The sequence below is a fragment of the Podarcis tiliguerta genome, assembly GCF_965153285.1.
Source record: "Podarcis tiliguerta genome assembly, chromosome: Z".
In the NCBI taxonomy this organism is placed as follows: domain Eukaryota; kingdom Metazoa; phylum Chordata; class Lepidosauria; order Squamata; family Lacertidae; genus Podarcis; species Podarcis tiliguerta.
Genome location: NC_139553.1, coordinates 38,436,748 through 38,458,778, shown reverse-complemented (window position 1 = coordinate 38,458,778; position 22,031 = coordinate 38,436,748). Strand labels below are relative to the sequence as shown.

The window sequence follows — 22,031 nt, the reverse complement described above, 5'->3', positions numbered from 1 at the left end:
GCGTTTCACAAGTTGTTGGGTATTGCTTGGGACCAAAGTGCCTGCATGCACATGTTCATCAGGCTCTTTACAGTGTGCCTTGTCAGTAGTGGTGCCATAATCATGGAATGCTTTTTGGGAAGGCTGTTGGTGTGTGGTAAGCCATAAACTATGGTTTATTGTGAATGAGCAATATGCTAGCACACACTGTCAAATCGCTCCTGCTGCACTTCTCTCCTAGTGTGAGCAGGAGCAATCAACCAGGAACCTTAGTTTCTATCAATGTCTGAACCAGCACATGGTTTTCTTTCTCTACAAACTACAATCTGTGAAACTAAGGCTCTTTCCCAATTTGTGGTTTGTTTGGGAAACACAAACTACAAGCTCTGGTTTGGATTATAGCTTGTTGCCCTCACTTGGGAATGAGAGCAGCTGGAGCAATTTGCCAGCATGCAGTAGCGTGCTGTTCATTCACAGTAAGCCATGTTTATGGATTACCATGTTAGAATGCAGCCAGTAGTTGTTTGGATCCCAGTCACAATCATAGTGAGGAAGATTATATTGTTTTTGGGAATATTGCCTGTTTGATCAGGAGAGCGCTTGGTTATTAATATGACAGCAACAAACCAAGAACAGTAAAGACCTGCAGCATTTAACTTTGATTTAGAATAGATGTAGAACTGTTCAATCAATGAATGCAGCATGTCATGTTGAAAAATGATATTTAAAGCCTCCATGTGTTTGATTTTTTCTTAGCAAGGGGAGGTAAGACTCAAATGTCTTACAGCTTTGCAAGGGCTTTATTATAATAAAGAACTGAATTCCAAATTGGAGCTCTTCACCAGTCGATTCAAGGTTCGTATTTTTACTCTTTCATTTAAGCTAGCATTTTCTCTCTCTTTCATTTAAGCTAGCATTCCAGACTTTCAATTTTTAACACTTGTCATTTTAAAACTTTGTTCCCCCCCATCAGGATAGAATTGTGTCTATGACTCTAGACAAAGAATATGATGTGGCAGTGCAAGCAATAAAACTACTTACTCTTGTTTTACAGTAAGTATTTCAGGCCAGTGTGTAATATAAACATGTGGAGTTAATTTGTACATTTTGTTTACATGCACTTTGACAAAGCTTTGAACATAGAATATCTGTTGTGCAGTGTCACTTTTATTATGTTGCTTATGGGGCTGAAAGATCTTTTTTTTGGGGGGGGGATTCAGTTTTTATCATGCTGGGATACTCTGAGCAGGTTTTTAAGTAGTTCTTAACAGCCATTTGTGCCAGAAAATGTCATGATTCCTTGATATATTTGTTTAAGAGCCCAAATTCTTTGGTGGGTTTTTTGTTCATGTCCACAGTGAGCAGCAGGGCAGCCTAAACTGACTTAGTGAGGTCACCTGTTCTGCTGTGGTAATTTTAAAAGTCCACTGATTTCATGGAAGTTATTTGTAGGTGGTGCAAGAATTCCTACAGCATCTTCACCCAGTTTCCAAGCAGCTGCAGCTATCAACTACTTAGCAATCAACCGGATTCACCCTGTCTCCATTATATCATTTTATTGCCAATTACATTTCATTATACTTGAATAAAAATGTCTGAGAGAATTTGGCCCATTTCCCACAGTGCAAATAATATTACATATAAAACTGCTGTAGTGCTTGACCAGCCCTCCATTCATAACCAATTCTGGTAGCTATGGGACATGTCAACTGTTGGCGGCAAAGATAACTTAGCTGTCAGCATTTACCTCAGATCACTTACCGTTTTTTTATACAGCTGTTCACAAATTTAACAAGCAGCTAATGAAACTCAGTAAAATGAAACTAGTTATGCAACTCCTGAGCGGTTGGTGTACATGGCTTTGGACTGCAATACCTCATGGACCACCTCCCCCCATATGAACCAGTCGACCTTGCATCTGGGGCCTTCTTTGTGTGCCTTCTCTGTGAGAGGTCTGGAGGCCAGCAAAACCATAATGGATTTTCTGGGTTGGCTCCCTGCTTGTGGAATGCTCTCCCCTGAGATGCTCACCTGACACCTTTGTTCCATAACTTCAGGCACCAAGGAAAAACATTCCTCTTCTACCAGTCCTTTGGCTAATTAAACTATCTATGACCTTTTAAACTGTGGGGTGCATGCATAGTGTTTTCATTTGTTACTGTGATATGTATTTTTGTGCTTTTATATTGTAAACCTAGCTCTGTTGGCTTTGTGGTTATTGTTTCTGTACTTTTATTTTTGTCTACATCGAAATATTAGTCACTTTGCTCCTTTTTTAATTTTAATGTTAACATCAACTTTGAATCTCTTCGTTCTTCCTTAAGATTTTGGGATATATATTTTTTATTTTCATTTCTAGGAGTAGTGAAGAAGTCCTGACTGCAGAAGACTGTGAAAATGTCTACCACCTGGTTTACTCTGCCCATCGTCCAGTAGCTGTAGCAGCAGGAGAATTTCTTTATAAAAAGTAAGGCAGGATAATGTTTTTGTATAAGTACCACTTATGAAATGGTCAATGTTTTCTGTAATTAGCATACTATGGATATGTTTTAAACAAAGTCTCTCCTCATGAGGGAAGCAATAATCGAATGCAGTATAGTTGCTTCAGACTGTAGGAAGTTACACACACAAATATCACAACTAAGTTTTATTTCTCTAGTTCCACCTGAGCAGGAAATCTCAGTACTGTGCTATATACAGGCCTATGTCAGAGTCTGTTCCAACCAAATGGGGCTTGATAATGTTAAAGGGGCTAAAGTTTGTTTCTGGACCCCATTTGAAGTGCTTGTTTTGACCTTTAAAAGTCTCATACAGTTTAGGGAAAGTATGCCTGCTCACACTCTGTGGACATCTTGTGCCTTTCACTGCATGCCACAGCTCTAGTAAATGGACAGCCTGAAAATCCTGGTGGTTTTTGTATTTATGGTTCAGTTCAGTTAATGACTTAAGGTTTTTTGGTGTGATATCTGACTTGACAAATAACAATTTATGGGTGATTAGCAAATTGGATGATCATAAACCAGGATTTGCAAACTAGTTTCCACTAACTATGGTTAGTGGAGTGCAGGAGGTATTATGCAGGCAAGATGAGTATAGTTTTATGGAATTCAAAGCATAATACAATAAAATACAACGTGTAATAAACAAAAGAAGCAATTTGGGCATCATTTGGGGGAAAGGGTTGTTTCCATTTCTGATCTGGAGACAGTGTTCTACTTGGAAGTAAATTCCAGCAGTTCAGTGGGGTTTCCTCCCAAGTAAAACATGCATGGATTGGGGACCTTAATGACTAAAGCCATTTGTGTGTGTGTGGTAGTACTGCTGCCCTGAGACGTTCCAAAGCAACTGCGTAGGCCAGTGGTGTGCAAACTTTTTTTAAAGAGGTCCGGAAATGAAGGGTTTTTTTAGGGTTGAAGTTGTTGAGCTTTTTTTTAGGATTTTACCCCAGGAAGGAAATTGCCACAGGAGCCAGATAAAATCTGACAGGCCAGATTAGGTCCTGAAATGAACTTTGGACTTAGGCAGTACTGAGGTAGTCAGAGCATTGAGTCAGACTTGGTATAAGGCTCCTTCCTGTGTATCTGTTTCAGCGGGACTATGGCTCAGTGCCAAGAACATCTTTGCACCCAGAAGGACCTTGGTTCAACTCCCTGCTTTGGTTAGAGCATGGTGATGATAATGCCAAGGTTGCATGTTCAGGTCCCATATGGGACAGCTGCACATTCCTGCATTGCAGGGTTGGACTAGATGATCCTCAGGGTTCCTTGTATCTCCACAATTCTATGATTCTAAGTATGCAAGTATTTGCATTCCTGCTATCCTAACCCAACACACACATATTTAAACTAGGCCACTGAGTGTTCAGTCGCCAGAGGTGAATATGCAAGAAAGTGCCTCAGCGTTTGCCTGACAGAACAGAAAGTAGAAGTTGGAAAATGTGCCCCCTTTTTCGTTTTTCAAAATGTGGCAACCCTATTATAGGCAACCCTTCCATAGTGATAGAGGATGAGATCCCACATAGTGCCAGTGTACACAGTGGGAATTCCCCTTCCTCTTCTGCCCCCTACATCTCCCCCCCCCGCCCCATCTATCTCAGAGGGTCCCTCAACCCACTGGAGCAGATTTTGGGGTGCATGGGTGACAGCAAGGAAAATGAGAAATAAAATGTATCACGTGTGCAAGTGGAAGTTCACTGCATCAGTAGGGTGCAACAATTGGATATTGTCTATAAAAGAGCAAACTTTTACCTGTTAATAATAGTTAACTGTTGCTCTTGAAAACATCATCTGTCTAGTAAATGCATATACAGCAATTTTTGATATAGCAATAAATGTCTGGTGCTTGTTTTTTTGTTCCCTTGCTTTGAAAGGCTTTTTAGTCGTAGAGACCCTGAAGAGGATGGAATTCTTAAAAGACGGGGGAGACAAGGTCCAAATGCTAACCTTGTCAAGACTTTAGTATTTTTCTTTTTGGAAAGTGAGGTATGTTTATGAGTAACTTGTTCATTTTATAGAACTATAGTTAAGATAAATGCTTGATTTTTATGGTGATTTCTTCCAGAAGAGCATATCAGGCATTCAAGACTTTCTGAATAGTAAGAAGTGTCTCACCCAAGTGTAGCAATTTGCTTAAAAGAGCAGTAAAATAGTTTTGCCACAGTTCATTTTATATACAGTGGTACCTTGGGTTACAAATGCTTCGGGTTACAAACTCCGCTAACCCAGAAGTAGTTGCTCCAGGTTGCAAACTTTGCCCCAGGATGAGAACGGAAATTGCAGTGCGGTGGTGGCAGCTGGAGGCCCCATTAGTGAAAGCGCGCCTCAGGTTAAGAACGGTTTCGGGTTAAGAATGGACCTCCGGAACAAATTAAGTTTGTAGCCCGAGGTACCACTGTATCTGTTGAACATTTTTTTAAACTAGGATGTCTTTACAAATCTGTTATTAAAGGGATTATTTATTTTACTGTAGAGTTAGTTTTTGATGATTAAACAGCTGCCTAGAGTGAGGCCGAGGCCTATATTTTTTTTTTTGCTACACTAATTAGTGGAAAATGAGTTCATGAAAAGTTTTGGCTACTCTGTTAAGAGTATGAATATAAACAATATGGCCAGGAAGATTGAACTCATAGGCCACATTTCCTTTGCTCTTCTGTGCACCTCCAAATCTCTCCCTTTATGATTATTGCTGACACTGTTTACCATTGACAGTTTTGATAATAGAAGCATGAGGGGAGAAGAAGAGTTTTCTGATTTGAGGTTCTTTGAGTGTTTTGCTGTGATTAGATCTTTCAAATAACCATGACTGTCACTGTCAATTAAAATGCAGCACACATTTCTGAATAAGTAAACCAGTTCAGGATGCTTAAATACACTTGTTTCAAGAGGTCATCATAGTAACTACAAACAAGTAACAAAAACATTTTCCTGGTTAATTGCCCATAATTCTGTTCAATATTAACACTTCCCTTTGAAATTATAAATAACAGGAATTAGTATTAGCTCTTTCACAGCTTCAACAACAGTAGGGCTTTTCCTAACCATTGGGGTATACATATTAACTAGTTTTCCTGAGACAAAATGTTAAATACAGTTGAATCTTTTTTAGTTACATGAGCATGCTGCTTACTTGGTGGACAGCATGTGGGATTGTGCCACTGACCTCTTGAAGGACTGGGAATGTATGAATAGTCTTCTGTTGGAGGAGCCACTCAATGGAGAAGAACGTAAGATTTCACTGTATTCTTCAGCATCAAACTTTTTCATAAGAAGACTTTATAGTCTGGTTGGGAAGGGGTTTTGAGTTTGTAGAGGTTTCCTTTCTCATGGAAGAGAAACGGAAGCTCTTTTGTGTACAGAAATCTGGGTTGCAACCATTGGTTAGCAAATAGTCCATATGTCTTGCAGTCCATAGGTCAGTTTGGTTCTATGCATATTTCCTTGGAATGTACTCTTGGATTGGACATACTCTTTATGAAGCATAGTTTGTAGCTTAAATCTGTTGAATTTTTGTTGTTGTCTTCAACTTGGGGATCAAATGAAATATGTATATGTTTAATAAACAAGTTCTCCAGAGAACTATAGAGTGGATCTTGCAGTGATGAGGAGCGAAATCCACTTTCCCTTGGTCTCTCACCATGATTTTTTAGTATACAAAGTTAACCCCCTCCCCTATTTCATAGTCAAACCAGCAAATGTGTTTTAATAAACAAACAGATGTCTGGTTGCTCCTCAGTTTTTCTGTATAGGTATTGTGGTTGTAGGAATAATGCTGTCTTGCAGATTTATACTGAAACATCATCCCTGATAATTTTATTAAACATTTGAAATAATTTTAATACTAAATCAGTACCTTGAGTTAATTCTGCAGATCAGTACCCTTGCTCCTGCTTTGTTCTTATCATGTGAATCTCCCATTTACTTTATTCTGTAAAAATAATACTGCTGTCTTCTTAAAGAAAGCATTAAAATGCAAATACAGCCTTGAATGTAGTACAAAAACTGTAAAACATTACTATTACTTCCAAACCTGAATTCAAACTCATAATTGTACACATTTGTTGTTTTCTACTTAATCTTGATGCCCAGTTGCAAGTTTAAGCTATTAACATAATTCCAGTGGAAAACCTTTATTACTTATATCTAAGGCTTCATAAGCAGGTATGTTCTTAGGAAAAATGAGTTGAAATATTTTGATCTTTTTTATAATTTCAGCTTTAACAGACAAACAGGAAAGTGCACTAATTGAAATAATGCTGTGTACAATTAGACAAGCAGCTGAATGTCATCCGCCTGTAGGAAGAGGCTCAGGAAAGCGGGTATGGTTTTGTTTTTGTAAACTTATAGTATGGCAGTAGTGCTGAATTCATTCTCATATTCGATTTTAATAATAAGGCTTTCTAGCAAATGAAAAACTGTGTTGGTAATTCTTCACATATGTTGTGACAGATGGATGCAGTACAATGTCAGTAATGTTGCATAGTTAAAATACATATCAAAAGACCCTATAGTTGTGTCCCAAAAGCCTTTTAACTTTCATTGGATTATTACATTAAATCAGAAGTAAGATGTGCTGATTGGAAGATGAACTCATGCCTAGTGTACATATTAGTGAAAGTATCTTAACTTTAACTAAATTATCTTTTGTCTCAAATACCAGAGTAAAGCAGTCCAAGTTCCAATACTGAAATTTGGTCATAGAATTGTGGCACATTTTTGTAGCATTAGCACTTATTAATTCTACAATGCAATAACTTAATGTAGTGTAAATTGTGTGGCTGTTGAAAACATGATTCTATACCCATTGCTTAACTTTGGTTGTACGTTGGTTAGAGGATTCACTTAACAAGCAACTAATAAATGTAAACAAGAAATTTTAGTTTGCTTCTTTATATGAATCTGTTCATACATGTGGCATCTGTACCAAATTCCCTACACATAATTGTCACTGGGCATTCATGAGCACATGGATGGGTGGGGATTCTGGCGCAGCTGCTGCACATCTGAGCCACGCCTGTTCTTTATTTTATATATTAACTCCAGAAAGTAGTACAGCATAGCATGTCTTTGAATAACAATTGCTGGAGAACAACAGTGGGATAGAGCTATTGTTCTTGTGTCCTGCTTTTGGGTTTCCCAGGGGCATGTGGTTTGCCACTGTTGAAAACAGGATGCTGGACTTTGGTCTGGCTGAAAACAGGATACCATGGCCTTTGGTCTGGCGCAGCAGGATCTTGGGTCTACTATGAGTTACATTTTTATAACTTAGTAAGTTACTGGTTGCACTAAACAACTGTTGAAACTGTTGATATCACTTATTTAGTTATAACTATCCTCACACTTTCAATGTAGGTACTTACGGCAAAGGAGAAAAAAGCACAGTTGGATGACAGGACAAGGATCACAGAACTTTTTGCTGTGGCACTCCCTCAGCTGTTAGCAAAAGTGAGTGATTTATTTTTCTCTCTTTTTACGACCACAATTACATAGGAAGCTGCCTATGCAGTCTCAGACTATTGGTCAATCACTCTTAGTATTGTTTACACTGACTGGCAGCGGCTCTCCAGGATTTCAGACAGGAGTAACTTTCTCAGTCCTACCTAGAGAAGCCAGGGATTGAACCTGGGACCTTTTGCATGGAAATAATGTGCTTTACCCTTCTTGTGCAATTTTCCACTGGTCCCAGCACTTGAAGAGGCATACAGAAAGATTGCATTTGGAGAAGTTACTTGGTTAACGAAGTTAACAGTGTTGATTAATAATGAATATTTTTTATTTCCTGGTGAAACTCATGTCTGGAATTGTAGAATGCATAATTTGATAGAAAGCTGGTATTAAAATTTAACAAATACATGATTATGTGGGGCACTTTTGTTTTCTTTTAAAACATTTGAGCTTTGTTTTCTTTATCAATTTCTACAGTATTCTGTAGATGCAGAGAAAGTCACCAACTTGTTACAGTTGCCACAATATTTTGATTTGGAAATCTACACAACAGGGAGATTAGAAAAGGTAAGTAAATTTGCAAGTATAGAAGAATAAAGGGAATAAAAACTGAACAAATCCTCCTGTTAAACAGATAATTGTATATTGGGGGTTAGCAGCATTCCATAGTGGGGGCTATTGCAGGCTTGGCTATGGAGCAGATAGCTTCAAGAGAATGCAACTCCTGTAACAGGTGAAGCCAATACCTACCTCTTTTGAAATAAGTAGTTTTAAAGAAATTCCTTTTGGGTTTGCTTGTTTGTTTGCTTGCTTTTGTTTGTTTGTTCTACTTGATCAAATAACCAGAAAAAATAGGTGTGCTGTGCTTACTTGATAATTTTGATTTGTCTTTTGTAGCATTTGGATGCCTTATTGCGACAGATCCGGGATATTGTTGAAAAGCACACCGACATAGATGTTTTGGAAGCTTGCTCTAAAACGTACCATGCACTCTGTAATGAAGAGTTCACAATATTTAACAGAGTGGACATTGCAAGAAGTCAGCTAATGGATGAACTGGCTGACAAATTCAATAGACTTCTTGAAGATTTTCTGCAAGAGGCATGTATCTTGTTTTAGTTGTGTGTTTTTTTTATTTCTTGTTTAGCATTCAAACTAGCATTCTCACTGGCCAGATAGCAAAAAGCTTCTCACAAGGTACAAAACCCCAATAATTGTGTTTATTTACAAGGTTCTCTTGTTACATATTACATGAGGCAATATAAGATATATTTGTTTCTCATCGCTCCTTGTAAGAACAAAAAACCTCAACAGTTGCAAGTACTTCATATATGGCCTGAAATAGAAAGCATTGATAGTTGTTGATTTTGTGAGTGCTTTTCATTTGAGCTACTCATAAAATATTACTTTACCATTTATTGAAGATACTTACTTTTACTGCAACCGTATAATTTTTTAACAGGGTGAAGAGCCTGATGAAGATGACGCTTATCAGGTCCTATCAACATTAAAGCGAATCACTGCTTTTCATAAGTAAGTACAGGAACAGCCTGTCCGCTTCTTGCAACTCTCAACTCTTTGTTTTAATAAGAAATTTAAATTCTAATCACTGAGAAGTTTTAAAAGTGCTAAAATTAAACTATTTATTTCAAAAAATAATTTTTTTAATAATTGACAGTAGTGCTGTGATCATTTTAGCAGCCATGTATTATGCAGGCATTTGACTACTTTCTGCTCAATATGCCCAACTTCTGTTCCTGCTGGTCTTTCCCCCCATTAACATTACCACATTTCATGTTTGTGTAAAGAGGCATTCACTCTTTTAATACTAGAGAGAGAGAGTACCACCAGTTAGTCTTCATGTTAGCTCTTTCTTTAGAACCACTTACTTAGGGAAAGCTGTGCATGAATCTGTCTTGTCTTGTTTGAAGGTGGACATTAAAAACCTGTATATGTGTCCACTACCTATGTGTCTTCTATGTACACTCCCAATATTAAGCTGAGGGAAGGTTCAGCATCTTTTTTGCTAGAGTTACAGTGTGCTTTTTTAAAAAAATATGAATGAGTTTACCCTTATTCTTATACCCACAGGAAATTCATGTGTAAGAGAATAAAGAAATATTGTCTTACTACATGAAATGAAAGAGACCGAATATATGGATGCTGCTTCAGACAGCAAAATTTTAAAATAATTAGGCAACAAATCTTACAACACTTAACATATTTTTATCTAAAGAGTAAAAGAATCCTTAACTATTCCCAAAAGTTTCATTACTTGCTTGAAGTCAATTGTTTTCTGAGTCTTCAGGTTATCTTACTGTTGACTATGTGGGACACATTCCTTTACAGGAGATGTTGATTAAATTTTGCTGGTAACCAGATTATTTCTGCAGTACGTTAGGATGGTTGCTCAGTGCTTTCCAGGACAAATTTGAGATAAGAACTAGACCAAGATCTGGAAAGTTCATTTAGGAATATATTTTATATTGAATGATACCAACTGTGCTGATGCCACAATCTATTCTACAGTAAAAAGCTATTTACAGATTGGCACCCCTGTTTCCTTCCTCTTCCAATCCAGGGGAAGGGGCAAGGAGGGAAAATCAGGCACATTGCATCCTCCATGACTTGGTGCTGTGCAAAGCACACTGGAACTCTGTAGCAGGAGTGGGGATATTTATTCATATCAAGGGTTGTATTCCATTATGGGGAACCTTCTGGGGGCCACATGACTGTTGTGGGCAGAGTCAGAGGCAAAAGTTGGGACTGCAGTAGGTGTGGCCTAGAGAGGTATGAGGACCACCTAAGGTTTCCTCTTCTGTGGTGATAACATGTCTAGATCTGTTATAAGGAGAGTAATTCAACTAATGCCTAAGGGTAGTTGCACTGTGCTGCTTGCACTGTATTGCAAGGAATACAGTAATCAGTGCATTGCAAAGTGGGAGAGAAGGTGTGATGAAATTGAACTGTTCATTTTCTTTCTATTTCAGTGCTCATGATCTGTCAAGATGGGATTTATTTGGTTGTAACTACAAGTTATTAAAAACAGGCATTGAGAATGGAGATATGCCTGAACAGGTTTGTATATTTAAAAAAGCAGTAATAGGAAAAATACATCTAAGAAAACAAAAATCACAGTCCTTTTTTTAATAACCATTTTATCTTGTGTTTTAAACACAGATTGTTATTCATGCTCTGCAGTGTACTCACTATGTAATCCTTTGGCAGCTAGCAAAAATTACTGACAGCAGTTCTACAAAGGTAAGCCTTGTTATGATGATGGTGGCAACTTATAGTTTCATAGAATGAAATGTGTAATAGCAGTGTGTCACCAGGTCAAGCTACTTGAAGTGCCTGTCAGTATGATGGGGGGCGGGGAGAGAAGGACAGCTGGTAACCCTTCTGACCTCTGAAGGGCAGGGTGGATTTATTGAGCTGAGGGAGGGAGGTCTCTCATTTAAATGACATAAATGGGACATTTCTTTTCAGCCGCTTATTTCTATCTGTAATGAGGAGAACAGAGGAATGCAATGTGTGATCCAGAAACCTGCTTGAAACTTGCACAGGGTATAATTCCAAGGGTCAAAAAAGCTGCAATTATACTACATGTTTTTTGTTTCTTTTCTTAGATCATTTCTATTTTATGACAAGTTCTTAGTTAACATACATTTTTTGTTTAACAAGCAAGTATAATTTAAAGCATTGCACATTATTTAACATTCTGTTTCAAAGGAGGATCTTCTACGCTTAAAGAAACAGATGAGGGTATTTTGTCAAATCTGCCAGCACTACCTTACCAACGTAAATACTGCTGTTAAAGAACAGGTTAGTCACTGTTTTACTACTTGGCCCCTTTGTATGTAAGTGATTGAAGAAACACGCGTGCGCGCGCACACACACACACACCGTAATTTTAAGCAAATATTGATTTTCCTCAATTGTGTAATAGTGCAAATTGTTAGGATGCTAATGTTTAGAATATTGGAAAGACAGTATCTTTAGATTGTTTCAGCATATGGCATATGAAAACACAATTTTGTTTGATATTTTAGTTGAATAATTTCTAGCCCTGGGGTTGCCATTGCAGTGCTCAATGGCAACCTGGTACCCCAGAACACCTACATTAGTTCCACTGCCCTGCCCAACAATCAATTAAGAAAATTGCTTTTTTTATTTTAAAAAAGGGCTTTCAGCTATTTTCAACCCAGAATGTTTCTAGGTGCACATGGGCCTGGATGGTAGATGGACTGGAAATGACTCAGGTACTGCCTTTAGAAAGGTGAAATATACATGTGCTAAAATACATAGCTCTCTCACTAGATTTAGTAGAGCTCCTCAGAATAAAAGGTAAGCTGGGGGAGGGGACTGTTTCATTAGGTTTTTGTTTTATTTTATTGGATGTCATTCTTTTGGTGTTTGAAAGGTTAATATTTAGATAAATGGGAAACTTAGTTGGATCCTTACTTTACAAATTTAGCATATCATATCTCTGGTTGATGATGACTATAACTGTTTATTGGATTCCTTGCCACAATAATAGAATCATACTAAAATCTGTTAATGCTTAAAATCGGAAGAATAAGGTGGGTCCTAAAACATCTCAGGTGTCAAAGGTCAGGGTCTTCATAATATGACAGACACAATGTAATGATGGTGTGGGAATTCCACATCTAACAAACAGTCTGCAACAGAAATATATATATATATAATTATGGTTCTTATCATTATTTTTTGCAGGCCTTTACAATTTTGTGTGATGTATTAATGATCTTCAGTCATCAGATTATGTCAGGAGGTCGTGACATCTTAGAACCGCTAGTTTATACTCCTGACTCTTCATTGCAAGCTGAAATGTTGAGTTTTATTCTCGATCATGTCTTCATTGACCAGGATGATGATAACAACAGTGCAGGTATAAGGCTGTGAAATCATCTTCTAATCATATTGACAGAATCTGAATATGACCCAAAAGACTTGGGTTCTCCCTTAATCTGCTAAATCACTGGCTTCCTCAGAATAGCTTGACTGTTTTCTTATCTTATCACGTGAGTTCTCAGCTGCAGTCTGAAGTGGTACAGTGAAGATACATGTTTATCACTTGAGTGGGAATTAGGCCCTAGCTTTCACCATATTTTCATCATTGCAGTCTAAATTGTAGTAACTCACGTTAGCTTAGAATATGTCATTTACAACAGTTAGAACTTTGTGGCCTTGCATTGTGTCCTGCTTTTCAGTTACCTTTAAAAGGCATGATTCCATGAAATACCAGTCAAAGTGTAAATTCTTGTAAAAAAGTTGGAAAGGGATCATACAAGAAATGAATAAAGAGAACTTAAATCAATTACCAAAACTATTCTGTGCTACAGTGTACTTAAAGTTTTATTTTCTTTTTAAAGATTGCCTTGTTAATACAGTGTAGCTGGCAAAGCATTTGGTAGTCACTTCTTTTTTCCTGCTGTCATAGGTTATTTTCAACAACATTTTCAGCAGCTGTTAATAAAGGTCCAGTTGATGAGAATTGATTTTTTAATGCTGTGCACCTTGTTTCATTTCTTAGATGGACAGCAGGATGATGAAGCCAGTAAGATTGAAGCTTTGCACAAAAGGAGAAATTTGCTTGCAGCTTTTTGTAAACTTATTGTATATACAGTGGTGGAAATGAATACTGCTGCAGATATTTTTAAGCAATATATGAAGGTAATTCAGCATTTCTGATCTTCTGAAAATGGTGGGGTGGTGCTTTCATGTTAACTGGTTGCTGTCAGCTAGCATGTTCTCATTTTTCAAGTATTTTCTATTTCCTTTTTATGTGTGGCTGTTAGACCATAAACAGTTCATATACTTGATTCATATTAGAATACATTTGTTTTCCTTATGTCTTGTATTGATAGAATGCATGTCTTGCCTGGGCCCTGGGAATGTCTTGTTAAATTGTAGTTAAATGAAATATTTTAAAGTCCTTTTTTAGTATCTCTTCAATTGACTTCTTGACACTGTTAAGAAGTGACTGTTTGCTGTCAGCAAGTTAAGCTGTTTTGTGTGTTTTCTCTCCCTTGTAGTATTACAATGATTATGGAGATATAATCAAAGAAACAATGAGTAAAACAAGGCAAATAGATAAAATCCAGTGTGCAAAGACTCTGATTCTCAGTTTACAACAGGTAAGTACTTCCTCAGTTAAAGTACCTGATCCCAATGGTTGCTAAAAACAGACCTTATTAAAATAAATTAGTGCAACTCAAGTTGTAGGAGTAATTCTATTTATATTTGAGTCCATTGTTATGCCCACGAAGCTCTGTGATACTTAATGCTAACTTTAATAAGCATTGGCAATTAGGAAATTTCTGGGAACAAATCACATTTCATATGTTTGTGATTTCTCTCAAAGAGAAATTAAATCACTTAAATGTATGCGAGTGTGCATGGGCCAAGTGTTGGACTACCCTCACCTGAAGGAACAGGGTTTCCCATGTGTTTCCCTCAGTCTGTAAATTAATGGGTTGAATAATATTCGTCAGCTTGCATCACCCTGCAAGCCATCAGACGATAATTCTGAAATACTTTAATAATTCCTTATTAATTAATATTAATGCCCAAGTTCATAATGTCCAAATTCATTAAGCACATATCTTCTATGCTCTTCTTCACCTTGCATATATTTTAGAACTAGTACTAACACCAAATTGCAAAAGGTTTACTGAAAATAAGTTGACATATGGGTATGCACATTGTAAGCTTCAATCAAGTTTTGGGGGATGGAATTCAGCAGACAGAATGCTCTGTACACTTCATTGTATTGTTATGAGTAATACTCCCGTCTTTATAAACTTATATCTTGCTGGAGTGTAAGCAAAGTTATTATTTTATGTTGAAAGACTAGCTCTTAAGATGGTTTTGGTTAAAGTTGGTAGAAGACGCTCATTTTGTAAGATTTGGGGAAATAGTCAGATTATGCATTAAATTATACAAAAGTTTATTAAGACTGAAAAATGCTTTCTTTATGCAGCTTTTCAATGAGATGATTCAAGAAAATGGGTATAACTTTGACAGATCATCACCAACTTTCAGTGGCATTAAGGAGTTAGCTCGACGTTTTGCTTTAACATTTGGACTCGATCAACTGAAAACAAGAGAAGCCATTGCTATGCTACACAAGTAATTGCTCCCATTTTTTTGTTTTTTGTTTTGTTTCGGAAAACACAAATGCATTCTGGAGTTTTGAATTACTATTTAGCTTTTTGTGAATTTTAATGTGTGATCAGCCTCACCATTTCTAGCAGGTGGAAGGTCTAAAATAAATAGTATATTCAATTCTAGCCAATTCAGTCTTTGTGGTAGGGGTAGAAGCTGTGGCGCAGAGGCCAAAGATAACTCTCCAGGCATATGTGAACCTCAGTTTGAAAGATTCACCACCTATGTAACTTCCTGTAATTTCAGCATTACTATCACACAGACCCCTTGGAGGTCTGTGCATTTTACTCCATCTGTTGCACAATAGCTTGTTTTCTTCTAGCCTAGCTGGGCATATCAGAAAGTAGACCATGATATTTCTGAAGCTTTTTTATGATGATAAGGCTGTAGTTTAGTGTCAGAGAACCTGTTTTGCATGAAGAAGCTCTGAGGTTCAAGACCTAGCTTCACCTTTGTTTTTCAAAGTTGGGCATCAGGCAGTGGGTAGACTTTCATAAAGCACTTTCATATGTGCACACAACACCAAAAAGAAAAGTGTCATACTTTGAATTTCCTGTATTCCATGAGAATACAAAAACAAATCGGAAAAATCCATTTAGCTTCATTTAAAACGTTTAATTTTAATTGAGATCAATGTTTCATTCACAGTTGTAAAATACATGATTTGCAGTATTTGAAATGTAAAAAATACTGTTTACCCTTTTGAAATATTTTTCTAGCATCAATTGTTTTGGAGCCTTAAGGGAAATCTTACTGTATGTTTTTCAATTTTTTGCCCTTTGTGAAAACTTATAACTTACTTATAACTGCTCACTTCAATTCTTAATTGTTTTCAGGGACGGCATAGAGTTTGCTTTTAAAGAGCCTAACCCTCAAGGTGAGAGCCATCCACCATTAAATCTGGCATTTCTTGATATATTGAGTGAGTTCTCATCCAAACTTCTCAGGCAAGACAAAAAAACAGTGTAAGTACATTCTTTATATTTGGATTTTCTTACAAGCTACACAGATGTCTTTTAAGTATCATCATTTGTTCTTTTAAGAACATTTCTGTAATATATTTCTCTGAGAATAGCTGTGCCTTAATGTGGAACACTTTATCTTCAGTTTGCTTAATAATTAATTAAAATAGAATTGTTTCAGAATGTTGTGGGTGGACAAACTTTAGCACTGGGACATAGTGCCCAAGTCTTCTTGTTGCTGTTTGAGACACTAGAATTAGGACAAGATATACATGTAGGTTGTCCATGATGTATGGAACAAGAATAGCTTTTACCAAAAATTCCAGAGGAGAATTTGATAGTAGTTCCAGAGCCAACATTCCATTCCATTCTAGCTCTAGGGGTCTGTTTGCTATTACATTCCAGATTAGGGCCAACTCAACAGTCCTTTCTAACTTGATGCAGTCTGCTAGTGGGGTGCAGAATTATTATTACAATTAATATTACAATTATTATTATTAAATTTGTATACAACTCTTGATCCAAAGATCACAGTGTGGCTCATAACATACAAATACCAAATGAGAACACAAAATACATAATAACCCAAAAACAAAATGCGCAGATGTAAGAATGGCTAGAGTTTGTGCTGACAAAAGCAATACATGGACATGGCTGCTAGCTGTTTTGTTATTGTAGGGAGAATTGCTACTTAAATGCTGTTTCTGTCTTTAGACCTTTGAATTTAAAAGCTTTAGAGAACTGTGTCATTACTTTTGATATTTTTATGTTAAATATATATCCAGTGTGTGTTAGTAATAATTTATTGTTCCTTCTTAAAGGTACGTATATCTGGAGAAGTTCATGACTTTTCAGATGTCTCTCCGAAGAGAAGATGTGTGGCTTCCACTCATGTCTTACAGGAACTCTTTGCTAGCTGGGGGTGATGACGATACTATGTCAGTCATTAGTGGAATCAGTAATCGAGGGTCTACAGTAAGGAACAAAAAAACAAAACCAGCTACAGGGAAGCGGAAACTACCAGAAGGTTTGGATTTTTAATTTTTTCATTGCAGCATGTTTGGCTTTCAACTTGAGAAGTGCTAAAATGTAAACTGCAGTACAGTTCCTGATTTCATTTAATGGGAAGGCCTCTCTCACAAAATCTTAGCTATTTGTAGCCCACTGTTTCCAAAGATCTGACCCAGCTGTCATATATAAAATAAGAAAGCTTTCAGCTTAATTTGGCTTAGTGAAAATAACATATTTATTGTACTCCAAACCACTGACTTGTGTGATCCTGCCTCCCTTCGTGGTTTTCTGAAACCATAGTTGCTCTTCTGTGACTTCTGACAGACCTTGGGCAAACTTTTGTTAGGGCCAGAAAGGGATTTCTATGAGTTGAAGCGGTTTTGCAGATGCATGTTTTGCAGGCAAGGCTGGGTTGGCAGAAAACGACCTATCAGTGGTGGTGGGGATGAATGACTCTATGCCATATTCCTGATAGCCATATAATTTCAGGGAGTGGTAATTGGAGCCATATAATTTTAGGAAGTGGTAATTGGATTTTCTGCATTGAGTCTATGCCTGTTGATTCTTTTTTCCTGCAGTACAGGAGGGGACCATCAGGTGAGTTGCTCCAGTAGTCAGGCAGAGCTAATGTGCCTACTAAGTGGGAATGAGATGTTGTTATTTGTGTTGAGGTCTACTGCCAGGTCTGTGCAGCCACACTAGCTCTTTTTCTTCCTTTGACTTTCCTTTCCTGGGGTTACTGACAAGGGGGACACTTAAAAAAGAAGAAAGGAACTCAAGAAAAAGACAAAGACTTATTCTTTTGGAGGTAACCAGTACAGGCAGCACTGCCTAGCAAGTACAGTGCTTCCAGCCCAGAAGTCTTGTTGGAGGGAGGCAGGGGCAAAGGAGGGAAGCGCTCAGAGCTACAGAAAGCAAAGGGTTGAGCAGCTAATGTGGTAGGCCTATTCCTGCCAATCAATCTGTCCCCTGGCATTTGTTCCTGATGACCTAAAGCCTCCTGAAATGAGGTTTCCCTGCATTCATCAGGGAAGTTGTGCCAGTCCAGGGTTGGACAGTGGTAGGTCAGGAGCTCGGAGTGGCTAGCACAGATTGTCTCACTCACCCATGATTAACCAGGCCTTTACTCTGAATTTGGCAGATTGTTTTGGGGAGCAGCCCTGTAGCAAACAAGCTGCAGGAAGGACCTAGACCCCATCTGCTTTCTCTACATCCTAAAGAGTGTGCTCTGGGTCCAATGGCTTCACACATGTCAATCACAGTGGAAGCAGCGGGGGCTCATCTGGGGAGTCCATAGCAGGCACCCAGTCACAGAAGAGTTTAAGCAGCTGTGCCTCAGGACAGTTAAGACTCAAAGACTGGGCAAGAGACTCCAAGATATATAAGATATATTAATAAGCATCCTTGAGGGAAGTACCCTATCTGAGAAAGGTGCTCATTGAAGTGAAAGTAGTTTGCTTTGCTTTGTACAAAATGATAGTTTCTTGCCAGGGTATTTTATTAGTGCACTGTACTCTTAGAGACGTGACCTATATCACTGCAGTTTTGTTTAGTTGTTTTAGTTAAGGGTTTTGAATTCTAAAGCTGTTTTATCTCTTTAGCTGAGGAAAGCAGCAGTAGTGACAGCATGTGGATGAACAGGGAGCAGACAATGCACACACCTGTCATGATGCAGACGCCGCAGCTCACTTCCACCATCATGAGGGAGCCCAAAAGATTGCGGCCTGAAGAAAGCTACATGGGTGTCTATCCAATGCAGCCTGAACACCACCAACCTCCACTTGATTACAAGTATATACACATTTCTCTCCTTTGTGCTTTGCTACTACTACTGAAATATTTGGTCTGCCCTTCTCTTAAAATCTTGTTTATTCTTCTTTCAAGTACGCAGGTAACATGGATGTTAGCTCAAAGGCAGCAGGAAGAAGTAGCGAGACAGCAGCAGGAGAGAGCAGCCATGAACTACGTGAAGCTGAGAACCAACCTGCAGCATGCCATGTAAGCTCAAGCAACAGTTGCCTATATATAATGTTGCTTATTCTTCGCTAGTATGTTTTGTCCTTGGGTTTACATTATTTATCTCTTAATTGTAGTCCTTGTGCCTTGATACATCTGGGCAAGATCTAAAGAACTCTGAAACTAGCTTCCTTTGGGGGTTTAGTCTCAAGTTTCTCACATGAACTTTCCAGATGCCACACAGCAAAGTGCCTTTGAAATTGGTGGAGTTTCTAATACAACAACAAAAAATATTATTATTATTAATGCCACCCATCTGACTGGGTTGCATAAAATCACAGTAAACATGTTTAAAATGTTTCATTCTTTTGGAACAGCTGTTCTCAACCCATTCATTCTGCCCTGCGTACCATCTGACTGTCTTTGGCTGGAACCCTGGACAGTCATTTCACGTGGTGCAAGCCTTTGAATGCAGCCATCATCTTAAAAGAGTTGCTGAATCCCTTCTCATAGTTAGTTAAAAATGATGCATTATGTGCCTGCATATAAGGAGGGCAAAGCACTAGCACATCTGATGCTTTCTGAAGCCGCTTACTCTTTAGAAACTGCTAGTGTTGGGTCTTGATGCAAACTGTATCTTTGAGATTGTTCTTAATTTATGTTTCAAACATACATATTGGTGAAAGGCTAGGCATTGTTCACACATTTATTTATTAAATTTTTAAGTTGTTTCATTCTCTGAGTGACTTTTTTTTGAGATAAACTTTTGAGAGCTTCCAATAGTCGAGTTTTTATTGCCAGTGCTTACTTTCTGTAAGTAACTTGATGGCAAATGCCAATGGTTTTTTTATATAAGTTATATGTATTACACGACTAAGTTAAAATTCTGTATTACTATTTAAATATCAGTCGACGTGGCACAAGTCTAATGGAGGATGACGAGGAGCCAATTGTGGAAGATGTGATGATGTCATCAGAAGGGCGCATTGAAGATCTCAATGAAGGCATGGATTTCGATACCATGGACATAGATTTAGTAAGAAAAATCAATTACTGCTATCTTAAAGCTTTTCCTCTGCTGTATCTGTCTTCATAAGATGGCTATAGCATTGCACTGATTCTGCCACAGCAGGTTTTAGGCTGCAAATGTTGCTTTTGTGCGAACTAAATCTGGATGCACCATTTCTTTGCCTAGTATGTCAACTAAATTAAATGTTAACAGATCTCTAGATTTTATTCACTGGCTGACACATTTTAAATAAAACTCGTAGAAGTATGTGTATTAATTTTAGATAGTCTAAGCAGATTGCATAAATAAACATCCAAATATGATGATACTTGGTTTGCTTTTCAGCCACCATCAAAGAACAGGAGAGAGAGAACAGAGCTAAAGCCAGATTTCTTTGATCCTGCTTCAATCATGGATGAATCTGTAAGTGTGATATGACAAGCTGGGTAATGTATTTAATTGCAATATTTGATGATCTACAAATTAGTTTGTCAGGGCAAACATCACTTCTTCCTTGGCAACTGTGGTAAGGACCTTCTCCTTGGCTCAGAGCTTGGAAGGTGCTAGCACATAAATTCTGCGTTCATTCTAGAAGTACTCCCAGTTGAGCCTGAAGGTTGCCATGAAATGGGCTGCCCCTTCCTCCTGAGTTTGTATCTAGTAGGGGAATTGTTCCTGACCTCTAGTTACAGTACTAGTGCCCCTGAAGCTCATGGTGAGATGAGGCACAGAACCACAAATTTTGACTACTCTAGTGAAAATGTGGACCCATTAAAATAGAACAAAAGTTACAATAAAAAATAAGAGACTAAACACCACAGAACCTTTCTCCTAGAGAGTATCTTCCCAATGTAAAAACAATTGTGTTATCTTGGGATAAATAAGCTTCAGGATAAGTATTTTCGAGTTACGCTCCGCGGCGACCCGGAAGTAATGGAGTGCGTTACTTCTGGGTTTCGCCGCTCGCGCATGCGCAGACGGTCAAAATGACATCATGCGCGGAAGCGGCAAAACACGACACACACAGACACGCTGTCGCGTCTTATGCTCTATTTGGGATGTGAACGGGGCTCCGGAACGGATCCTATTTGCATCCCAAGGTACCACTGTAGTTATTGGGCTCTATATTTACTCTATTTGACTTGTATTTCATTCACTCATAAGTAGGTCAGGTTAAGTAATTAGGAGTTGGGAAGAGCCTTTGAAGGTGATCTGTAAACTGTTTAGTCACACAGATACCCCAGCTGCTGCTTCCTGATTGCTAAAAGGCTCTTGAATCCAATCATGGGAAAATTAATAATGAATGGCATATTTTTACAGTATTTAATCTAAACCACAATCCACTTAAAATTAGCATCCTGTTGCCCTTCCAGCTTCCTTTCTTTTCTTGCATTTATATCCTCCTTTTCCCCCTCACGGAACCCAGGTTGTCACACTTTTGTTAAGAGTAGTCCTTTTTTGTCATGGGTGTGACCACAAAATAGCTACCAATGTGTGTTGGGGGGTGTGGTGGGGTGGCTAGTCATAAACTTTTAAGAGCACCCTCTGACTCAATGTCTTTTCTACATGTGTGATTCTTGGTCCTGTCTCTGTTTTCATTTCATTATATTCTTCCCATCCCTAGTCTTTGATCTCTTCCTACCTTCCTTTCCTGCCTTTTTCTTTCCTTGGGTTGGTGGTGATTTTTTTGTAGGCAGCTGTAATCTTGGGTCCCCCAAATGCATTGCTTAAAATCAACACCATGCATTTGAGGGGATTAAGATAGCAGCGACCTGCTGCGTATGGCAAATGAACATCTCTCTTACAAAAGTTCCATTGCCTTCCATTCTGGGGAACATGGGGATAGGTAGGATTGAGGGAACAGCAGCAGGGGTGGATTGGTGTCACAGCGGATTGGTGCCAAAGTGGAAGGTGCACCAAGGAATGCTGGCCTAGAGTAAATCAGTCAGTTCCTTTTGCTTGAATTGGAAAAGTAGCATTTTA

At 38.1% G+C, this 22,031-nt stretch overlaps 1 protein-coding gene across 7 annotated transcripts in view; it reads left to right on the top strand.

Moving 5' to 3' along the window:
* Positions 1–22,031, top strand: part of STAG2 (STAG2 cohesin complex component) — a 62,612-nt gene that overhangs the window by 38,718 nt on the left and 1,863 nt on the right. For all 7 annotated transcript variants that reach the window (XM_083422719.1, XM_083422720.1, XM_083422723.1 and 4 more), the window contains 23 exons: positions 736–834; positions 953–1,032; positions 2,339–2,446; positions 4,349–4,460; positions 5,584–5,701; positions 6,690–6,793; positions 7,827–7,919; positions 8,397–8,486; positions 8,817–9,020; positions 9,382–9,452; positions 10,910–10,997; positions 11,100–11,180; positions 11,652–11,744; positions 12,657–12,831; positions 13,477–13,616; positions 13,979–14,080; positions 14,926–15,074; positions 15,947–16,075; positions 16,894–17,099; positions 18,685–18,874; positions 18,968–19,081; positions 19,949–20,075; positions 20,394–20,471. In XM_083422719.1, the coding sequence (XP_083278845.1) occupies positions 736–834; positions 953–1,032; positions 2,339–2,446; positions 4,349–4,460; positions 5,584–5,701; positions 6,690–6,793; positions 7,827–7,919; positions 8,397–8,486; positions 8,817–9,020; positions 9,382–9,452; positions 10,910–10,997; positions 11,100–11,180; positions 11,652–11,744; positions 12,657–12,831; positions 13,477–13,616; positions 13,979–14,080; positions 14,926–15,074; positions 15,947–16,075; positions 16,894–17,099; positions 18,685–18,874; positions 18,968–19,081; positions 19,949–20,075; positions 20,394–20,471 (2,751 nt within the window). The remainder of the gene's footprint in view (positions 1–735; positions 835–952; positions 1,033–2,338; positions 2,447–4,348; positions 4,461–5,583; positions 5,702–6,689; positions 6,794–7,826; positions 7,920–8,396; positions 8,487–8,816; positions 9,021–9,381; positions 9,453–10,909; positions 10,998–11,099; positions 11,181–11,651; positions 11,745–12,656; positions 12,832–13,476; positions 13,617–13,978; positions 14,081–14,925; positions 15,075–15,946; positions 16,076–16,893; positions 17,100–18,684; positions 18,875–18,967; positions 19,082–19,948; positions 20,076–20,393; positions 20,472–22,031) is intronic.